The 20577-nt window shown below is 30.9% G+C and overlaps 3 protein-coding genes across 3 annotated transcripts; 2 read left to right on the top strand and 1 right to left on the bottom strand.

Moving 5' to 3' along the window:
- Positions 1-451: 451 nt before the first annotated feature.
- Positions 452-5104, top strand: LOC105795404 (L-ascorbate peroxidase 3). The gene is made up of 9 exons (XM_012625014.2): positions 452-674; positions 902-1026; positions 2154-2203; positions 3059-3124; positions 3205-3253; positions 3665-3747; positions 3846-3925; positions 4008-4110; positions 4625-5104. The coding sequence occupies exons 1-9, from the start codon at positions 562-564 to the stop codon at positions 4820-4822; spliced, it is 867 nt and encodes a 288-aa protein (XP_012480468.1). The 5' UTR covers positions 452-561; the 3' UTR covers positions 4823-5104.
- A 4977-nt stretch (positions 5105-10081) lies between these two features.
- Positions 10082-11773, top strand: LOC105795403 (MYB-like transcription factor 4). The gene is made up of 2 exons (XM_012625013.2): positions 10082-10487; positions 11122-11773. Exons 1-2 carry the CDS (start codon positions 10225-10227, stop codon positions 11549-11551), a joined length of 693 nt encoding a protein of 230 aa, XP_012480467.1. The 5' UTR covers positions 10082-10224; the 3' UTR covers positions 11552-11773.
- A 3630-nt stretch (positions 11774-15403) lies between these two features.
- On the bottom strand, positions 15404-18300 carry LOC105795402 (proteasome subunit alpha type-7). The gene is made up of 3 exons (XM_012625012.2): positions 17921-18300; positions 16133-16547; positions 15404-15763 (listed from the first exon to the last, which is right to left on the bottom strand). Exons 1-3 carry the CDS (start codon positions 18091-18093, stop codon positions 15596-15598), a joined length of 756 nt encoding a protein of 251 aa, XP_012480466.1. The 5' UTR covers positions 18094-18300; the 3' UTR covers positions 15404-15595.
- Positions 18301-20577: the final 2277 nt, after the last annotated feature.

Raw genomic sequence — 20577 nt, 5'->3', positions numbered from 1 at the left:
TCAATTTTTTAGGTTGGACCAAGCTCAGACCTATCAATTGGGCCTAAAATTTTATTAGAACCTAGCTCGACCCATAGACAAGTCATAACATTGAAGATGCTATGCATGAAAACCAATTGTTTAGGAGAGTTAAGCTCGAGTTATAAGTCTGTTTTTTCTATTGTTTAGAACTACTCATAGCATCTCTCTAACTCATAAATAGGAAGATAATGCGTTTCAGCGCACTCAAACTCACATAGACGCTCAATAATTGGTTTTAGCATTAAAAAATAATAAAAAATATTTTTCATTAAATTTAAAAATTGTATAAAAATATAAACACCTCTAGCTCCCAAATAGTCCAAAAAAGTAAATAAACCCATATCTAAATTTCATTGGCTTATCTTCTTTTTTTCGAATCCCAAGAAAACAAGCAAAAAACCAAAAGACAATAAATAAAATCACAAAAAAAAAACTAAAATAAATAAGCTAATTTCTTGACCATTTCTTCACTTTCCAAAAGGCTAACACACACAAAAATCAGTTGATTGTTGATAATTTGAAACTGAGACGAAGACTTCAATGGCGTTTCCAGTAGTCGATACCGAGTATCTCAAGGAGATCGATAAAGCTCGTCGAGACCTTCGCGCTTTCATCGCCTTGAAGAATTGCGCTCCTATCATGCTTCGCTTAGCGTATTTTTTTTCCCTTTTATCTTCGTCTTCGTTTTGTGCTGTTTATTAAAGATTCAAGGAATATAGCTAAAAGAAATTTGAAATCTCGTGATACTAATTGAGAAATAACTGATAAACCTGAAAAAATCGTGGATTTAGCCATTTAGGAGTATTATTACTTTTTTTTTTTTAAATTTGACTTTGTATCGATGAATTCTTCATTTTGAATTGATTTTTTTTTCTTGAAGGTGGCACGATGCTGGGACGTATGATGTGAGTACTAAAACCGGAGGTCCAAATGGCTCTATAAGGAATGAAGAAGAGTTCACTCATGGCGCCAATAGCGGCTTGAAAATCGCTATTGATTTTTGTGGTCAGATTCTAATTCTAATGCTTATTATTGTTATTATTTTTTTCTTACTGTAAATATATAACTTTCAAATTCGTATAAAATGTTTATGGATTAGTATGCAATGCAACAGTTGATTCCTAGTTAGTATGAACAAGTTTAAAATCGTTTGATGCTTTTAAGCTGCTATTGGTTAACTAAGAATGCACATCTTAAGAGCATTTCAATATTGGAAGAATATAGATTATCTTATTTCAACATAATCTTGAGGATTAGTATTGCAGTTTAAACACTCCACATGCACGTTTTACCTGACATTCAGAATCGATGTTGAATATAGAGTTTTAAAGGAATGAAAAATACGAGTAACCCTGGTATGGCTTCAAGTCCATTCATGTTGATATAGAGTTTTCTGAATCTGGAATGCTGAAATGATTTTTAACTTTTTCACTCACTAGAGAGGGGTTTTGTTTTCCTTTTCTAAGGGTTAGAAATTTTAGAAGATGTAAGCAGGAGTATCAACTGTCAATTATGTTGATGAGTGGTGTTGACATAGAGTTTAACAACAGAACCATTTGCTTCAATATCTTAGATACGAGCATGACTTGATTGTTCGAAAGGAGTATGGCAGGACTGATGTAATTTCTTTTTAAAAGTTTAGCTCAGGGTAATGTTATTTGTCTGATCCTATTGCAAAAAACGAACATAGCATGGACTCAAAGTGATTGGGGAGATCTTATTTTGATCTTGCTATATAAGGTTGAACTTGCATGTCTCTGTTAGGTTTTAGCCATTGAGATTTAGGTGGTACCTTGTTTGTTCCCTCATTCGGCAAAGAATCATCTCCTTTAAAGTGAACTATTGTCTCATTGTTGGATGGTCAGTTGTGTCCTCCTTCAGAATTTAGTGGTAGAAAGATGTCAACCTTTGTGATTCATTTGTGTAAATTGTACCAGCTACTATATGAGCTGAATTTCTAACAAGTGTTTGAATATATATATTACTACATTTTTTCATTTTCATGCTCATGCATGTAACATATCTTCATACGTATAGGATGTAGTTTGTGTTAAAATATACATCTCAAACTAGAACATATTTTATTTATTTGTTTATTCTGACTGAAGAGTATTTTCTTTGAAACATTTCAGAGGAAGTGAAGGCTAAACATCCTAAAATTACGTATGCTGACCTATACCAGGTGATTATGGAGTTGAAAGAGTTAGCGTGCATTTTATTTGGGATTTAGTTGCATCATTGAGGAATTCATAAGTGTACAGTGTATTCTATTTGATTTTATAGAAAGAATTCTTAGATGAGGAAATTAAATGACAGACCTATAGCATTAAGGACACAGGATGATGTTGCTTGAGAAACATCGAGAAAAATGTCTAATATATTTTGGCTTTTAAAGGAAATCATTGCATGCTTCCTGTAATTAGACTTCAAGGAAAATGGCTCTGCTTCTATTCTTCTATGAGCTCATTGGGGAAATAAAGAAATATTTACACATTTATTAGTCCCTAAAACTTAATCTAAAATCCTTGCTAGAGCTTGAGGCAAATGTCTGTGGTTTAGATTCTTTAGAGGAAGGCAAACTTTTTTTTATCTAATTAACTAGATTCTTTCTATAATACAGTACATATAAACTACTATTTGGTAGGTTAAATGATTGACCTAATAGAATTGTTCTATGAAAGAACTTCTTGATTTAGATTTTGAGATGATGGCTGGTACTTAACAAGAAAGAAGAAGCTTGGTGACTGTAGTTTTTTGTTAAAATGAAAAGAAAGAGGTTACAAAGTTTGGTTGATTTTGTGATTTGCAGAAAAGTAGCTTGAAATATTGAAATAAGAAATGTATAAGTAGTTATTTAAGAGGTGTTGTAGAGTTTGAGAATGTTTGCTGTACTTACAGTAGTAACACTCTATTTCTTTACGGCATGTTTCATCATAATATGGCACACCACACAAATGACTGCACTTAGATTAAACTGAAGCTGTTGGTTGTGTGTTGGATGATGAGTGATCTGTAATTGTATCATTTTCATTTTCAGCTTGCTGGTGTTGTTGCTGTTGAAGTCACTGGAGGTCCTACCATTGACTTTGTACCTGGAAGAAAGGTATCTTGTAGGGGTTTATTCTTGCAAATGTAGCTTGTTTCCTCTTTAATTTATTTGATTAACGCTGTTCTATTTAATAGGATTCAAACATTTGCCCCAGGGAAGGCCGACTTCCAGATGCTAAAAGAGGTAAAATAAATTTCTGAAGCCATTTGTGGAACAATAACTTGAATTTCTGATTTCCACATACTGAGAACTGTAAATTCTGACTTCCATATGCTTTCAATATTTCTACATTTTGATACTTAGATGATCTATATAGTAAAACTAAATATAGTCATATCTATTATCTTATGGCTAATATTTATGTGATTTCTTACCTTCAGTGTTTTCTGCAGTTCTAATGTACTAAATATGATCTTCATCGAATAGATTGAGTTATGACTGTTGTGTTACTGTTACCTTCGTTTCAAATACATTGCTCCACATCTTATCACCTTATTTTAAATGCACATCTAAGCTTATGTTTCTATAGTCTGAAGTTGTGTGCTCTATATGTTGCATCTCTCTTTTCTTTACCCTTCTAAATCATGGTGTTAGGTGCACCTCATCTGAGGGACATCTTCTATCGAATGGGTCTTTCTGACAAAGATATTGTGGCATTATCTGGGGGTCACACACTGGTATTTTATTTTTTAAAATGTTTTTGATTTTCTATATTCCTGGTTATGTTTGTTATATGATCAATATCAAACCTTTGGTGTTGGCTTTGGTGTTACAGGGAAGGGCTCATCCTGAGAGATCAGGTTTTGATGGCCCTTGGACCAATGAACCCCTGAAGTTCGACAACTCTTACTTTGTGTAAGATTAAATCTGTGATTTGCAAGCTATTTAACTTTCCTCCTTAGAATTCATATGAATCCATTTACTATTATTGTACCAGGGAGCTGCTAAAAGGGGAATCAGAAGGGCTTTTGAAACTTCCAACAGACAAGGCTTTGTTTGATGACCCTGAGTTCCGCAAGTATGTAGAGCTCTATGCCAAGGTACAACACCATAACCGAATGGGTTCCTTTTGTCTTACCTATACTTCAAGAGTGATCTAGTCGATGTCACTTTATAATGTACTTGCCTTGGTATTCAATAAGGTTTTCTGTCTGGTCTTATTAGACCTTTATTCTTGGAAGATTGTTTTGTTGCTTTTACTGTTTCTATTTGTGCCAGTTGCTAGTCGAAATAACTAGATTCTAGCAGCACCGCTATTTGAGCAGTTAATCATTTGTCCTCTTCTAACCAAATTCAACCTTGCTTGAGTTGGTTTCTGCTGTTATAAAGACCCTTTTATGTTATTAATCTATTGCATGTAGATGTTTCCACTTGATCCTTGTCTATTGTTAACCAAACCGGAACATTGTCGAAAGGCTAACCACTATCAACAATGTTTCGGGCACCCCTTTAGGTGTTATAGACCAATGTTGGACTGAGACATCATGCAAATAAATACCAATTCTGCATCATGTGATTTTTAATGGAATTTGGCCAACCTTTTAAACTTGGCAGGATGAGGATGCGTTCTTCAGAGATTATGCCGAATCTCATAAGAAACTTTCGGAACTCGGGTTTACTCCCACTTCAGCTCGCTCCAAGGTAATGGTGAAGGACAGCACTGTATTGGCACAGGGTGCCGTGGGGGTTGCTGTTGCCGCCGCAGTGGTGATCCTAAGCTACTTTTACGAGGTCCGCAAAAGAATGAAGTGAAAGCCATATTACTCTTTTCTAGAACAGAACATCCGTTACAAATTTAGCAGAACTTAGTCCAATCATCTGGCTAATAGTTATGTAGTTCATGTTTTCTCCTACATGATATCGCGTCCTACGAACAGTATTGGCAGTAAAAGATCGACACAATACTCTAAGGTCATCTATTTGAAGTAAATAACATGGATAAATGCTCTCGAGCCACTTCAATCCATGACATTTCCGTTACGAAATGCTTTCGTTTGTAGTTAGGGGGGATAATTAAAGCTACAAATTGCTCTATTTCATGTTTTTGTTCGGAGTTTTTCTCAAACTCTAGATTTGCCACCTCGTTGAAAGCTCAGAGTTACCCATTAGCGAGATCTCGAAGTGTTTATAGGTCGAGTTTAAGTATGATATAGCACATTTTATGTTTGTCTAAACCTAATTCAGCCTCAAATATAGACTTAAAAAGTTTTGTTCAAGCTCACTCGTATTTGTAAATGATTAGTTTAAGTCCATTTTAAGTTTGTTCATACTATTTTTGAAAAATATATATTTCATAGATTTATATATTTTTTATTTATTAAAATATTATATAAAAATAATTTAATATTTTTTAAATGTTTACATTATAATATTATATATTTTTATAGATTTAACTTTTATATTTTATAAAGTACATAATATCTAAAAATAAATAATATAAATATTTTATAAACTTGAAAAACAAGTCAAATTTGGGTCTTGAATGTTTGAGTTTAAACTTGATCCAACCCATTCAAATATTTGAACTTGATCTTTCCCAAGTCCCACGTGGTGACGTGAGCAGCCAAAAGGGAAAGAGGGGAGGTAGATAGGCAATGTGAAAGTCGGTACGGTTTATTTGATAGTTTTTTTCGAGTTAGTTCAAATCGATTAGGGTTTATATATAAGGAAACATTTGGTAATTTATGACTATTTGGTACCTAAATTTGGAAGTCGTATGTAAATTTATACTTTTTTAGGTATTTGATTAACACTATGAAAATATGCTAACGTGGTGTTGATGTGGTATTGACAATCAATAGTATAGTGTCATGTGATAGTCTCCCATTTTAACCAAATGGCAAAAAAAAATCTAATTTTTAAATAAATTTTAAATTTCTTATTTTAACAGTGTTAATTAGGTACGTAAAAATGTATCAACTTAGTTTATGGTTTTCAAGTTTAGATATCAATTAGATCCAAAAAATTTAAGTACAAGTAAATATAAATTACTAAGTTGAATACCTCCATATATATTAACGTTATCGATTATAATGATTAAGAGTAAACCAAAATATAAACTAGATTATGTTAGTTATTCGTTATGAACTTTTGTAATTAAACCGATTAACTTAACCAATTTTTAATATATAATTTTTAAAAGGTTAATATACTATTTATTACTAGTTTCAATATTTAAATTGGTACTTAATTTTTTTTTGTCTCAATTTGGTATTTGAGTTTAAATTCAATGTTCAATTTGGTACCCAAATCAAACAACCCAATGAATGTTTGGCACGCGTACTATAGTAAAAAAACACAAGTACTTAATTGGGACAAAAGAAATAAAACTCGAGTACCAAATTGAACATTGAATCCAAACTCAGGTATTTAAACGAGATAAAACAAAAATTCAAATCTCAAATTAAAAAAAAAATCTCAAGTATCAAAGTGAAAATTGAAGCCAAACTCAAGTCTAATGATAAAGTAAATTACACTTTCAAAGAGAAAACCTAATTTCGATTTGTAAAAATGATATTATTAAAAAGAACAACACAAACTCTAAATAAAAACAGTAAAAACAATGATCACCTCAATTCAATTTAAATTTAAAAATATTAAAAAAAAAACGATGTACCTATGGACAGTTTATTGATGAAGTCCATTATAAATTTTGGTGGGTGTAATTGATGAAGGCCAATAATTTCATCTATTTCTTAAAACTTCAATGGTATACTCCCAAGGTTTTATTGGAGTGAGGCCAGTAATTAATTCTCTGTATTCAGTAGATCCACTAAAAAGTAGATGTTGGTCACGAATTTTAAAATTGTTCCATACTCATAACCCTGAATTTAATTTTATTTTGAAAAATAAAAAACACAAGTGGGTAAACTTAAAACATCAATTAAGAATCATTTTTGTATTGGTACAATATATTTATTTTCTATGTATGGTTTAATTGTATTAAACATCCTCAAATTATGTAAATTGGTCCTTCAAAACATTTCAATTGAGTTTTCAAAAGCATCGGAAAAGTATCAATTAGGTCATTCTATCAATTTAGTCAGTACTTTGGTGTTAAATGACAACTCAAATATGATGCAAAGTATATTTAAAATGCATGGATCAAATTAAAAATATGTGTGTGCTTATTATATGGATAGCTTGAATTTAATGTGTTAAAAAAAGAAAAGAAATAACCCTCTTAAATTTTATTGACCCCGTTTTTAACATTTCAAGTCGAAATTGTCTAATGTGGTAAGCATACATGCGTTTTAAATATGCTCTATGTTAGATCTAAACTGATATTTAACTCTTAAATTGACGGCTAAGTTGATAAAAAAGATTTGATTGATGTGATATCGATACTTTAATGGCTCAATTAACACGTTTTGAAATTTAAAGATCAATTTAAAATCCAGATAACAATTCCAAGATATTTAGTGCAATTAGCCCTTAACCAACAATATTAGACTTGATATAATTACAAAATAATGACTTAATCTTAGTCCGAAACTCAAATGGTGCCAGTGAAGCTTTGGCAATTTCAGTAAAAGTTGAAATTATGAGTTTTATGTACCTAAGTTCAAGCTCTATCATGGGTGGATTTCTAGTCTTATCATGTGCTGTTTAAATTTGAATTACTCGATTTTTAGCTCGTTTATATTTTGTATTGTTTTGATTTAAGTATAAATAATAATAAAAAATCTCAAATGGTACCTCCCCCATGTAATTTCTAACGTCAAACGTGAGGCCAGTGTTGGACAGTCGGAAAGGTGAAAAAGTAGGTGAATTGTGATATATATATATATATATATATAAAGTATATGTAGTAGGTGAAAAAGTTATATTACGTGTGGTGGGTAAGTAACAAAATACTCATATGCAAATTTGAGCCAAATATTAAAATAAAAAAGTTATATATATATATATATATCGATTGAGTGTTATGTATTGTTGTCTATATAAGAAGATGTGAGTTCGAGTGAGTAAAACACATTATACTCCTATATATGGGTTGGGGATAAACTATGAGGCATTTAAAATATACCTGGACCAAAATGAAAATAAATTTAGACAAAACTAACATATGATTAGACTTATAAATTCCCATCAATTATGTACAAATAATTACTCGTAATTTAAGATAAAATATATTTTAATTATTAGTACGATCGGTGATTTTTATTATAATTATTTAAATGTATTATCTACGTCTTAACTTAAAAAAAATTAAATATAAACCCACTTTTTACATTTGATATTAGTTTTATTTAATTAAAATAAAAAAAATATTTTTTATACAATTATTTGGTATTAAAAACAAGTGAAAAAAAAAAATGGCAGGTGAACCAAAGTCCACAAACAACCAAAACCCAACTTCCAAATCTTCTAGAAACCCACTTTTCTTTTTTTTCAAATCTCTTTATATAATTATCATATGATTGGCATCAAGGCTTCATCCATTGATGCTTGACAAAATAAGACCAAATCATCGGCAAAAAGAAGATGTGATAATTTGGGACTACCAATTCTCAACTATAAAGGTTTCTAAGATCCTTTTCATATTGTTTTTCGAATATTATGTTCAAGTCGTTTTATGTATAACATGAGTAAATACGGAGATAAAAGATCTTCTTGACGAATTCCGATAGATAGAAAAGGTTTTTAGTTAAAGTAATGTTCCATAAAACCTGCATAGAAGATAAAGAAATACAGTTCATAATAAAATTGATCATTCTAGTAGAAAGACCCACATCAACCAAAGTATCATTCATAAAATCCCATCAAGACTCTATCTTAAGCCTTTTCCAAGTATACTTTTATTGCCTCCAACCCATTTTCTTATTACAAATCCACATCAAATGTATAGCTTCTTGCGCTATAAGGATATTGCCTATTGTGGAGTGTGCCTCGTATTTTGGATGAAACAGGGTTGACGTCGGGACGAGGAAGAGTCGACGTCTCGACAACATGACAAGAAGATTCGCCACGTCCTGATGACGCGATGAAGGACGTCCCGACAAGGCAGTATGCCACGTCGCGAAGTGGCGACGTGTTCCAACTGAGTTTCTTCTCCTAGTTAAACTCTGTTATATTCTCCCAGTCTAACTCTGTTTATTCTAGGGATATTTTAGTCATATTTTCTTTAAACGAATTTTAGCCTATAAATAGGTCATCTAGCAACCTGAGATAGTTTAGAATAACAACAACAAAATTAAGAGAGAGTTTGTGAGAATTTCGGAGAATCTTTGTATTTTAGGTTCAGGGTTTATTTGATTTTCCATATTGTACTCCCCTTTTCGGTTTTTGCCGTTTTAGTGAAACTTTTCTTTGCTCGTGGCTTTTTATCCTATTCAGAAGAGTTTTTCCACATAAATATTTGTTTCTGATTTTCTTGATTTTCGTTTATTCATTGCATAACTTGGGTTTGATCCAACAAACTAGTATCAAAGCTTGGTTCGATTTTCACATTCAACTCGTTTAGAGATGACAAGGAGGTATGATATCGAAAAGTTCGCTGGGATCACAAATCTCAACTTATGGCAAGTTTAGATGACGGCAAATCTAGTTCAAAAAGGTTTGAAAAATGTTGTTATAGGGCAAAAGCCCGCGGATGCGAATCAGACAGAGTGGGAGGAACTTGATGAGAAGACACTGTCAACAATTTAGTTGTGCCTCACTAACAATGAATTATGCCTCACTACTAAATTGTTAGCAAGTCCTTTCAAATTCAAATCATTCAAATTTAAAGTTTTGAGTTATCAAATCAGACCATTATAAACTCAGATCATATTTTAATTTTAATCACTTTTGATTAATTATTTGAATCATTTAAGTTCGAATTAGCTTAAGTTCAATTTACTTTATTCGAATCAATTCGAATTATTAATTTTTTAAAATCAATCAAATTGAATAAATTAAAATTAAAATTAAAATTAAAATTAATCAAATGAAATTTTCGGATTCGAATGCTGCAATAGTAGTAAGAAGTCTATAAAACCACTTCTAAAGCTGTGGTTCAGGACCGGCCTACTACTTTATAAATTCTCTCTCTCTCTCTCTCTCTCTCTCTCTCAATATATATATATATATATACTGAAAAACAACTTTAATTTGTATATTTATATGTACTATATATAAATACATTGCTGTGGGTTTATTGCTGAAATCAAATGGGAAGGTCTCCATGTTGTGAGAAAGCTCATACAAACAAAGGTGCATGGACCAAAGAAGAAGATGATCGCCTCATCGCTTATATCCGAGCCCACGGCGAGGGTTGTTGGCGTTCCCTTCCTAAAGCCGCTGGCCTCCTTCGTTGCGGAAAAAGCTGTCGGCTTCGGTGGATCAACTATTTAAGACCTGACCTTAAACGAGGCAATTTCACTGAGGATGAAGATGAACTCATTATCAAGCTTCATAGCCTTCTTGGTAATAAGTAAGTATACCCCCCATTTTCATCTTAATTGGAACTTTGGTTGCTCATAGTAGTATAAAAATTGGGTTAATTGAATTACAAGATTTTAAGTTGATCTTGAATTTCGAAACTGTTTTAATTGATAACTCTTTAAAGTATTAGTATTGTATCAATCAGATCGTTTCATCAGTTCAATCACCATCTTTAGGCTGATAACTATACTACATAAACGGCTTTTTGATTTATATGATGGTGGTAATTTGAGGACTCGGTTAAAAATATTTTGAAATTTAAGAATTTATTTAAAATCTACATCATAATTTTGGGCACATTAGGTGCAATTAGTTTATAAATATTTCAAAAATATTGATGGCACAATATAAAATTTAGTACCGAAGCCAAGTTTTTTTGTCCCAATCTGATATTGAGTTTAACTTTAATGTTCAATTTGATAGGTACTTAATTTAGATAAAAAAAAAAGGTTAAACTTTGAAGCCAAACTTAGGTACTTAACCAGGAAAAAAAAACTCAAGTACCAAATTGAAAAACTTGGTACCAACATTGAAACCAAATCTGGATACCAAATTGAACATCGAATTCAAATCAGGTACCAAATAATAAATTAACCTTTTTTTCTTTTTTTATTTTTATATAGGTGGTCACTTATAGCTGCGAGATTACCAGGACGAACAGATAACGAGATAAAGAACTACTGGAACACACATATAAGAAGGAAGCTATTGAACCGAGGGGTCGATCCCTTGACTCATAAGCAACTCAATGAAAGCACTGCACGTCATGTTGCAAATGCAATATGTTGCAATGGCGTTAATTATGAAGGTAACAAAGAAGACAGCAATTATGATATTAAAAACCCTAATGAATACATCCACAAAGATGATGATGATGAGATGAAGAAAATCCCAGACTTGAATTTGGACTTGAGAATCAGTCCCCCAACAGAGCCAATCATGAGCAGTAGCATGAACAAAAGCAAGAGCAAGAGCAAGAACAATGGTAATGGTTATGATTTCTTGGGGTTGGAATCTGGTTTCCTGGATTTTAGAAGTTTGGAAATGAAATAAGAGGAAATTTGGGTTTTCTTGTTCTTAAAAAATTAGGTGGTAGATGCAGAGAAAAATGAGAAGGATGTTCTAGTTTATTACTAGCTTAAAAATCTTTCTAATTTTGTCTTTATATATGGTTAATGTAGCTGGATTTCTTGAGGAGAAATTATGAAGTGATGTTGGTTCGGACCGTTGGATCTTTTATTGATTTGATATTAATTTTATGGGATTTTTTTAAAATTTTTTTGATGAGAGTCCGAATACTTGAACTGGCATCGATAATGATTTTAATGAGTACTTGATAGGAGAAATAATACATATCGCGCATGTTTTAACTCGAACTCATGCCTAAACCTTATAGTGTATTAATGGGTGAGAGTGTTATCACTTGAGCTATTCTCACCCAAATAATGTCTTGTATATGCTATCGGTTATGAGTTAAAATCTCATCAAACACAAATTATGAAATTTCTCGACGAGTCATTATATGTAACATGTATGATTTATTTTCTAAGAACTTTGACGAGATTCTCTCATTTTGAAAACTCGTATTAAAATTTATATACAACAAATTATAAACAAGTGAAAATACAAATATAAATAATTGTATAATATAAAAAAAATACACTCGCTGCATGGCAAGCAATGCATGGAATCTAATTATATCAAAGAGAGTCTAATTTTATGAAATTGCATAATAGAGTTTTTAATGTTATAAGTGATGTTAAGAGATTATTATATATTAGATTCTAAACATTTTGAGTTTAAAAATATGTAAAAATTATATTTATAAAAATTTATATAAGAATTAAATAAAACCTGGTTGAATGGTAATGTGGGATTTTAAGTTTAAATTCTGTTATTTACGAATTTTTATTAATTTATAAATAATTAATCATTCATTAATTACATTTATAAAGTGAATATTTATAGGATTGGATTGATGTTATGATTTAATCGAATGCTAATACAATAAAGAAAAAGCTAATTTTTTTAATAAGGTTTTTCTTTATTTATCTGGCGAGGTGGCAGGGTCGTTGTACGTTTGTTGTCGTCATGGAACGTGCTGCATGGTCATACTTTGACATTCTTTGTCCTTGGAGTTGTACTAGGTAGTATAAGGTTGTTACACCTATGTGTCCCCCACAAGAATCTACAGCGGGTTCTCAATGATGATTACTTAGAAGTTTATAGAAGAGTCTCACACGAATGGTCTGTTTAGAAGGTTCACAAACCATCTGTAGTGGTTCGTTATCCACAGACAGTTTACGAAGGGTTCTCTACGGATGATCCATAGGTTAACAGAAGGTCTTCATTAGTTTATCTCATAACTAGTCACGTGCTATATTCTAAAAGGGATATAACAAATTTTAGAAGAGATTATAAAATTATACCATTTTTACCGGGTCAAAGTCACTACCTACTCTTTTTAACTCCACCACTAATTTTGAGTGTATATATATATTAATATAGTGAAAAACATGTGTCTTTATACTAATTTATTTATCGAACATCGCCCCTTGATGAAGCTAGGAAGTTCGAATGTTGATTTCATGAAAAGCTAAACTCATAATTTAAGAAGAAGAAAAAAACCCCAATTAAACTACTAATTGTTCTAGAAACAATATTAGGTATGACTCCATAATGTTCTTGGTATCAACCACTTAGATATATACTTCTAGAAAGATGATTTAGGATTTAGTGAATCTTTTGCGATTATTTTGATAATTTTCTTTTAGGATTTTTCTATATAATATTTGATCATTTTAAAATCTTAAACATAAATTTATCGACTTTTATTTCAATTATGGATTATTAGTCGATAAGATTTTGGTAGTATTAACAAAAGTGAAAGTCGAGACTTTCAAGTGTCTAGATTATTCGGGTTTAAGTTTTATTATGAGTAGATTTTATCTAAATTTATTTTAATCTAAGTTTTCAATACGCTCGCTTTATATTGAGTTATTTTAGTTTTAGTTGATCGGATTTTAGTTCTTTGTAATTTATAATTATACTTGTGATCTAAAAATCTGTAGAGGTTCTTGTACTAGGAGCTAGAATGTATTTTGCCTTCTCTACTACTGAAAATGAGTAGATTAGTATATATACATTAGATCAAAGAGCAAGTTAATCATTCATTAAAAATTTCATCTATTTATATTGTTAAAATTGATCCTTGTACATTAACACTACATTATAATGTCTAGTTATTTCATCGAGACACCAGCTTTTGAAAATTTTAACAAAATGATAAATCTACTCTTTAGTCTAACATACATAGACTAATTTACTCATTTTTAAATAAAAAATGTAATTTAATTTCTAATATAGAGACTTCTACGATATTTTTACTTACTATTATATTGATAATTGTACTTAACTACTTCAAATTATAGATGATTATCTAATTAGACCACTAATATATATATATATATATATATATATATATATATATATGAATGACACCTCACTTGAAGAAAAATGAGTCACTTCTCCATAATTCACATTTCACCATCAATTTTATAATTTCTTTGCTTCTTTTTCAAAGGTGTTTGGTAGAGACATCAAAAGCTTCCATGAGTTTCTTTTTCTTCTTTAGTAATCAGCTCAGTATTAATTAAAAATAATTATTTATTGAAAAACTTTTATTTAGTAAATTTGAGGGTTTGAAAATAAAATTGATTTCTCCACTTCATTTTGATTCTTATGAAGAATATAATAAAAACAAAATTATGAAAATACTCCAAACGAATAGAAATGTTAAGATCGAAAAATGAATTTACACAAAAGAAATTAGATTATTTAAATTTTAGACGAGGCTCAAGCTTAAACATTTAAGGTTCAAGACTCAAGATATTATATTATATTTTTTTGTAATTTGTAACACATAAAAATTAAAACTATAATAATATACAATACTACAATGTAAACATTAAAACTTATAAAAATTGTTTATATTTAAATTTTAATAAACAAAAAAATTATTGAATATGAGCCAACCTAAAACGGACTTGGATTAATCATTTATAAATATGAGAAAAATTGGGAAAATGTTGAAGCCTATATTTAAGTTGGGTTTAGGTAAGTATAAAATGTATTAATATCACAAATAAGTCTAATGTAATCCGACTCATAAGTACATCTACTACTGTATATAAAATCAAATACATAAACTTTTTATATATTAATAATCTATATTATATTAAAATTTAACATGTTAATAATTTACATATGATTATATGATTGTTTATTTGAAATGTAAAAGCTTAATTTTCATTTAAAATTTAATTTTAGTATACTTTTTATTTAATAATTAAAGTTTAATTGATAAATCCTAAAAAGCCATTTGTTAAATTAAATCATATGTTATTTTTAAAATAAAGAAATGATGACATGAATTTATTTTAGTCAAGTGAAAATCCGTTGATCATGTCAAACCAATAATAAGTTTATTAGTCTTTGTATTTCGACAAAATTTAGGATTTAATCTCGTATTTAAAAGCTAGAATTCAATTATTAAAATTGTAATTATTTTCGTCGAATTTGTCAATTTGACATGTTGATTAATCTGTTCTCATGTGATACGCCATATGATTGATGGTAAAATAACTGCTAAGTTGACAACTACTAGTAACGATCATAATTGGACTAAGATTTTTAAATTGAAAAAGTAAGAGGATGAATTTTAACTTTTAAAGGACATTGACTAAATCTCAAAATTTATAGAAATATGAGGACTAAAAGCATATTTTAACCTTTATATGTCAACCAAATGCTTTAGGAGGTAATAATATCCAACCAAATTACATCAAATTAAAGTAAAATGATTAAATTTAAAAATTTATGCATAACAAAGTACTAAAACCATAATTAAACCCAAAAATGGATTGATATATATATATTAGTCTCTAATTGTAACAACAATCAAGCCCTATAAACAAAAGCATGATGCTGAAAATATATATATATATATATATATATATAGTTTTTGAAAGCAGCTAAAAAGGGCAAACTAATGAAAGGACACAAGCTGGGGCGACCGGAGAGATATCCGATATCAAACTAGGTTTCTTTAGGGGAGGCCAGGTCCTTCTTTGCAGCCTCCGCAGCTGCTTTCTCCGCTTCGATCTCGGCAACAATGGCATCGATTTCGGATTCTTCTAGTTGCCGCAGTCCATGCTCTTTCGTCATTGTGGCAACTTCGATGTTCTTTCCCCCGCTTTCGACGACCTAATTGTTAACCAAAAGGAAAACCACAAATGTTCTCATTCGAAGATAAACCGAAACAACAAACATAATGCATTAATGAACTAAGCGAGACGTTTTATTTCGCCCGCACGCGATCATCAACCATTGGCAAACACTAATGCATTCACCATCGTCACTCAACAAATTCAATACATAAACTGCATAACGAGGTAAAAGTATCATGGAGGCACTTGTACTAGGAGAAGGATTGCATTTTGCTTCTTTTACTCAAAAAATGAGCAAAATAGTCCCTATCATAAAAGGTGTACGTGGAGCGATCGAATGCAAAACCTAATCATATCAATATCAAGTTACAATTGCAGTGATCACATATGAAAAGCAAAAACTTACTTCGAGCAAAGCACGGATCGCTAACTTGATCGTTTCATGTCCGGAAGTTTCTTTATAATTTTTCTCGAGAAACTCCCTCATCGAATTGGAGTTTCTCCCAGTTGCATTAGCCTTCCAAGCCGAAAATGTTCCGGATGGATCGGTCTGGTAAAGAGAAGGAACGCTAGTATAGGGATCAAAGCCAACGATCAACGTCGAGAGACCAAACGGTCTAACACCGCCGCTTTGCGTATACTTCTGTTGCAAACCGGCAATGTATCGTGTTATATATTCGACAGTTACGGGATCCTCAACTGTAAGCCTATGACTTTGACATTCGATTCGAGCCCTATTGATCAAGACTCGAGCATCGGCTTTTAAACCCGCGCAAGCCAGAGCAATGTGATCATCCAAAGACACAATCTTTCTAACACTTCTGTTAGTACAAATAAGAAAAAAAAGATTATACTGAGCTTATAATTTCAAAATCCCATTATTACAACCATTCAAAATCATATATAAAAGAGTTAATTGCACCCATAGGCAATAGTTAATGTTTTCAGAATCGGACCAGTGCCATCGGTCTAAATAGAGATGGCACCGAGGGACAAGCGAGGGCGCTGACCGCCCAAAATAGTAAATTACCATTTGGCCGCAAAGATGAAAGTTTTTTATTTAATCCCTTTTAAAATTCTAAATTAACAAGCATATACAAAGATAAAATGGTAAACTATATCTATGGTTACTTTTGTTTACCTCATGTTACATTTTAGTCACTTATGTCTGAAATGTTACGTTTTAGTCATTTACGTTTTCATGTTTTAACATTTTAATCATTGAGCCATTAATTGCCATTAACGATTATAACAGTAAGTGATGTGTACGTTAAATTATCATTTCAAACAAAATTTTAGGTTAAATTATACAATTGGTCCCCATATTTTTTTCATTTTGAGCAATTTAATTTTTTTCTTTTATGTTCTTTTTGACTTTCTTTTTTTCTTTATTTTCCATTTTCTTCTACTTCCCCCTCTGTTTTTCTACCTTCTCCATTCCTTTTAACATATCAGGAAGTCGAATTGGCAATGAAGAAAGAATCATGGTACGGGTTTATGGGTTTTGATTATAGACAATGATGGCTTTCGACTTCATACTTCTTTCTCCACTGTCAATTCGACTTCTTAATATGTTAAAAGATATGGAGAAGGTAAGAAAATAGAAGGAGAAACAGAAGATAATGGAAAATAAAGAGAAAAAGAGAGAGTAAAGTTTAAAGAATATAAAAGAAAAAATTAAATTGCCCAAAACAAAAAAATATAGGGATCGGTTGTATAATTTAACTTAAAATTTTTGTTTGAAATGAGGATTTAACGTGCCACGTCAGCTTACCGTTACACCGTTAATGGCAATTAACGGCTCAGTGATTAAAATGTTACAACACGATAACGTAAGTGACTAAAACGTAATATTTTAAACAAAAGTGACCAAAATGTAATCTAAAGTAAACAAAAGTGACCATAGATGTAGTTTACCCAAGATAAAATTATCCCAAAATGGTAAATTATCATTTGGCCCCCAAAACACTCAAATTAAGCTTACATTCAACGCTAAACCTAATCAACAAGCAAATAAAAGAAACTGATTGTTACGCTACGGGACTAAATTAGAATGTTTCAAACTAGAATGATAATTAAGGAAATTAAACAAATTAGGAATGAAATTCCATAAATTAACATAAAATATTCAATCGACAACCTAAAAATTAACCTTATTTGAGAAGGTAAGCTCATTTAAAAGGAAATTCAGTACCTGGAATCTTGGAGCTTGACGGCGGATTTTTTCTCGACACCGAGGACGACGATATCAGTGCCGCGAACTCCGACGGCAGCGTTACCTTTACGGACGGCTTCAAGAGCGTACTCCACTTGGAATAAATGACCATCGGGGGAGAAAACAGTAATTGCTCGATCATATCTCGCCATGATTTTTCGTTAAAGCTTTTTTCCCAGTGATATTTACGCCTCTTTTTTTTTTCGTTCAATTTCGGTACTTTGTTTGGTCTATTTTTCGAACCAAAGACAAAGATTGTGTTGAAGGATCGATTTGGTTTTTGATTTGATGTTTCGAAAAATGTAAAGAGAAGGACTGTGTTTTTGACCGAAAGAACTTGGGGGACAAGACAGCCATGAAGACACTGTGTACAATGAAAATCATCAGAACGCCGACGTTTTATTTTATTTGCTTTTCTCTTCTTTTTTTTTGGTTAAATTTTGCTATTTGTTCCTGTATTATGTGTGCGTTTTGAATTTAGACCTTATACTTTAATTTAGTTATTTTTAGTCTCTATACTTTTCATATTTTGAAATTCCAAACCTGATCAATGATAACTGCTAAATTCGTTAAATTAAATTATGCAATTTCCAAAATATTATGTAGCAAACATCGCCGCATGTGTAATGTTATATCAGTTTGCTGTTTTCTTTAGGCGAATCCAAAAACTTTTGAGAAGTTAAAACATAATTTTATAATGTACTAATCTATGATTTTATTATTTCTAAAGGGACTAAATAATTTCTATCATTTTAGGAAGGAATTCAATTTTTAAATTTACGAGGTAATGTTTACCTATCTCTTTGGATTTGCTTATAAAAAACCAAAATTATTAAGAGATTAAGTTCTGATCATATCTGCTCTTTTTTTTATACAATAAACTACTCGTAGCCTATCCTCAACCCTTAAATAAGAGGATAATGTGCTTCAACGTATTTCAAACCTACGTTCTCTTGTATTGACAATAATATCAATATCAATCGACATTACTAAAAGATTCTTTTTGAGAATTGTGACAATAAAAAGTCTTGACAACGGAAAATGAAAAATAAAATAAAATCATTGTAAAAAATTACAATAAAATCATAATCGAAGGAGATATGATAGCGATTTGATGAAGTTAATGTTAGCAATGGATAGCTCTGGATTGTGAAGGCTTCAAATGTATCTTATCTGCAAGAGTATCTTTCAAAATCTATCACCCTTTAAATGCCATCACATTCATAACTTGGGTTTTTTCTTCAGATTTTCAGAATCGGATCTGTAATTGAATAGTTCAATTGAAGTATTAAAAAGAAAATATTTAAAAATAGACCAAATCGATTCAATCTTTTATTCTAGATTACTGTCATGTTCAGTTTTTGATCTAATCAATCTGATCCGAATTTGAAAACAATATCTTCAACAAAAACAAAAAAACGTTCAAATTAATCTTTTTGCTTCTCCGTTTCTATAGGGTTGCAGCTTCAATTCGATACTGAGAAGAACTTAGCCATATAATTAAATGAAATATCGACTATTATTATCCGATGTTTTAAGAATCAGATCGATGGTTGAATCGGTTATATCAACCATTTTTGATTTAATTGTCAGTCCAATTATTATATGTTATTTTAAATTTTAGAATAAAATTAAAAAAGCATAAAGAAAATTAAAAATATATAAATATAAATATTTATTTTATAAATTATAAAAAGAATTAAATATTTAAACTCGTTTGGTTCAAACTATTGAAAACCGGTTTTACTCGATTCAATTGATTTTGCACCAGTTCGCACTTCTTTCAATCTTATAGGTTGCAGGAGTGAAAAAAAAAAAAAGGCTGAAATTGAACTATAGTTTTTTTTTTGTGAGGTCAAAGTATAATTTTATCTTTTATTAACTTATGATTTATGTTTTCTTTTTCATTTTTGCATGAACCAAAGTGTAATTTTACTATTTATAAAGGGGCTAAAAGATATATATATTTTTTATTTGAGGGGGCTAAGGTCGGTCTGGTTAAAGGCGTAGCGAAGGAGCAAGCAGGGTCTTGCCTTCACCTTGACTCAATGGTATAATTATGATTATAGTGCCTCCTAAATGTCAATTGTTCAATTTAGTCCCTTTTAGCTTTTATTTAAATAAGACAATTACAATTTTGATCCTTTTCAAAAGTTAAAAATTTAATTTAAGTCATTTTAATACAAAATATTTTAATTTTACCCCTATTTTTTAAATTTATCTCAATCCTCAATCGCACAACTCCTGAATTTCCCTAAATTTGGTCCAGATTTAATTCCCTAACATTATCCTCTTTTGCTTCAATTGTTTACAAGTTATAACTAGTGAACATGCCTTAGATTCACGTGCCACCACAGCCCTTTTCAAGTCTAAAAGTCGGCCGCCATTGCAGTACCCATTATAAAACCTCACCCAGGTTGGCACCAACTCCATTTCACCACATCCACACGAATCTACAACCTTGCCTAGCTAGAGTCTTCCAAGCCCTTCTAGCTTCAACCCTCTCATTAATGCACACTACATACATACATCTATATATACATAAATGCTGCTAGTCGTGTTGTTTTTGCTTGTACTTGCACACATAGCAATGAGGGTATCTGATTCACTTGCAGCCAATTGGAACCACCTTTGGG

The sequence above is a fragment of the Gossypium raimondii genome, chromosome 3, assembly GCF_025698545.1.
Source record: "Gossypium raimondii isolate GPD5lz chromosome 3, ASM2569854v1, whole genome shotgun sequence".
NCBI classification, from domain to species: Eukaryota; Viridiplantae; Streptophyta; class Magnoliopsida; order Malvales; family Malvaceae; genus Gossypium; species Gossypium raimondii.
The sequence above is the reverse complement of the archived record's forward strand: the minus strand, read 5'-3'. Positions and strand labels throughout refer to the sequence as shown.

Coding starts and splice junctions, on each gene's coding strand:
- LOC105795404 (XM_012625014.2), top strand. CDS start 562: ATGGCGTTTCCAGTAGTCGATACCGAGTATCTCAAGGAGATCGATAAA. Junction 3,254..3,664: donor ACTTCCAGATGCTAAAAGAG/GTAAAATAAATT, acceptor TCATGGTGTTAG/GTGCACCTCATCTGAGGGAC. Junction 3,926..4,007: donor TTCGACAACTCTTACTTTGT/GTAAGATTAAAT, acceptor TTATTGTACCAG/GGAGCTGCTAAAAGGGGAAT.
- LOC105795403 (XM_012625013.2), top strand. CDS start 10,225: ATGGGAAGGTCTCCATGTTGTGAGAAAGCTCATACAAACAAAGGTGCA. Junction 10,488..11,121: donor CATAGCCTTCTTGGTAATAA/GTAAGTATACCC, acceptor ATTTTTATATAG/GTGGTCACTTATAGCTGCGA.
- LOC105795402 (XM_012625012.2), bottom strand. CDS start 18,093: ATGGCGAGATATGATCGAGCAATTACTGTTTTCTCCCCCGATGGTCAT. Junction 16,548..17,920: donor GTCAAGCTCCAAGATTCCAG/GTACTGAATTTC, acceptor TTGTACTAACAG/AAGTGTTAGAAAGATTGTGT. Junction 15,764..16,132: donor CGATCCGTGCTTTGCTCGAA/GTAAGTTTTTGC, acceptor GTTAACAATTAG/GTCGTCGAAAGCGGGGGAAA.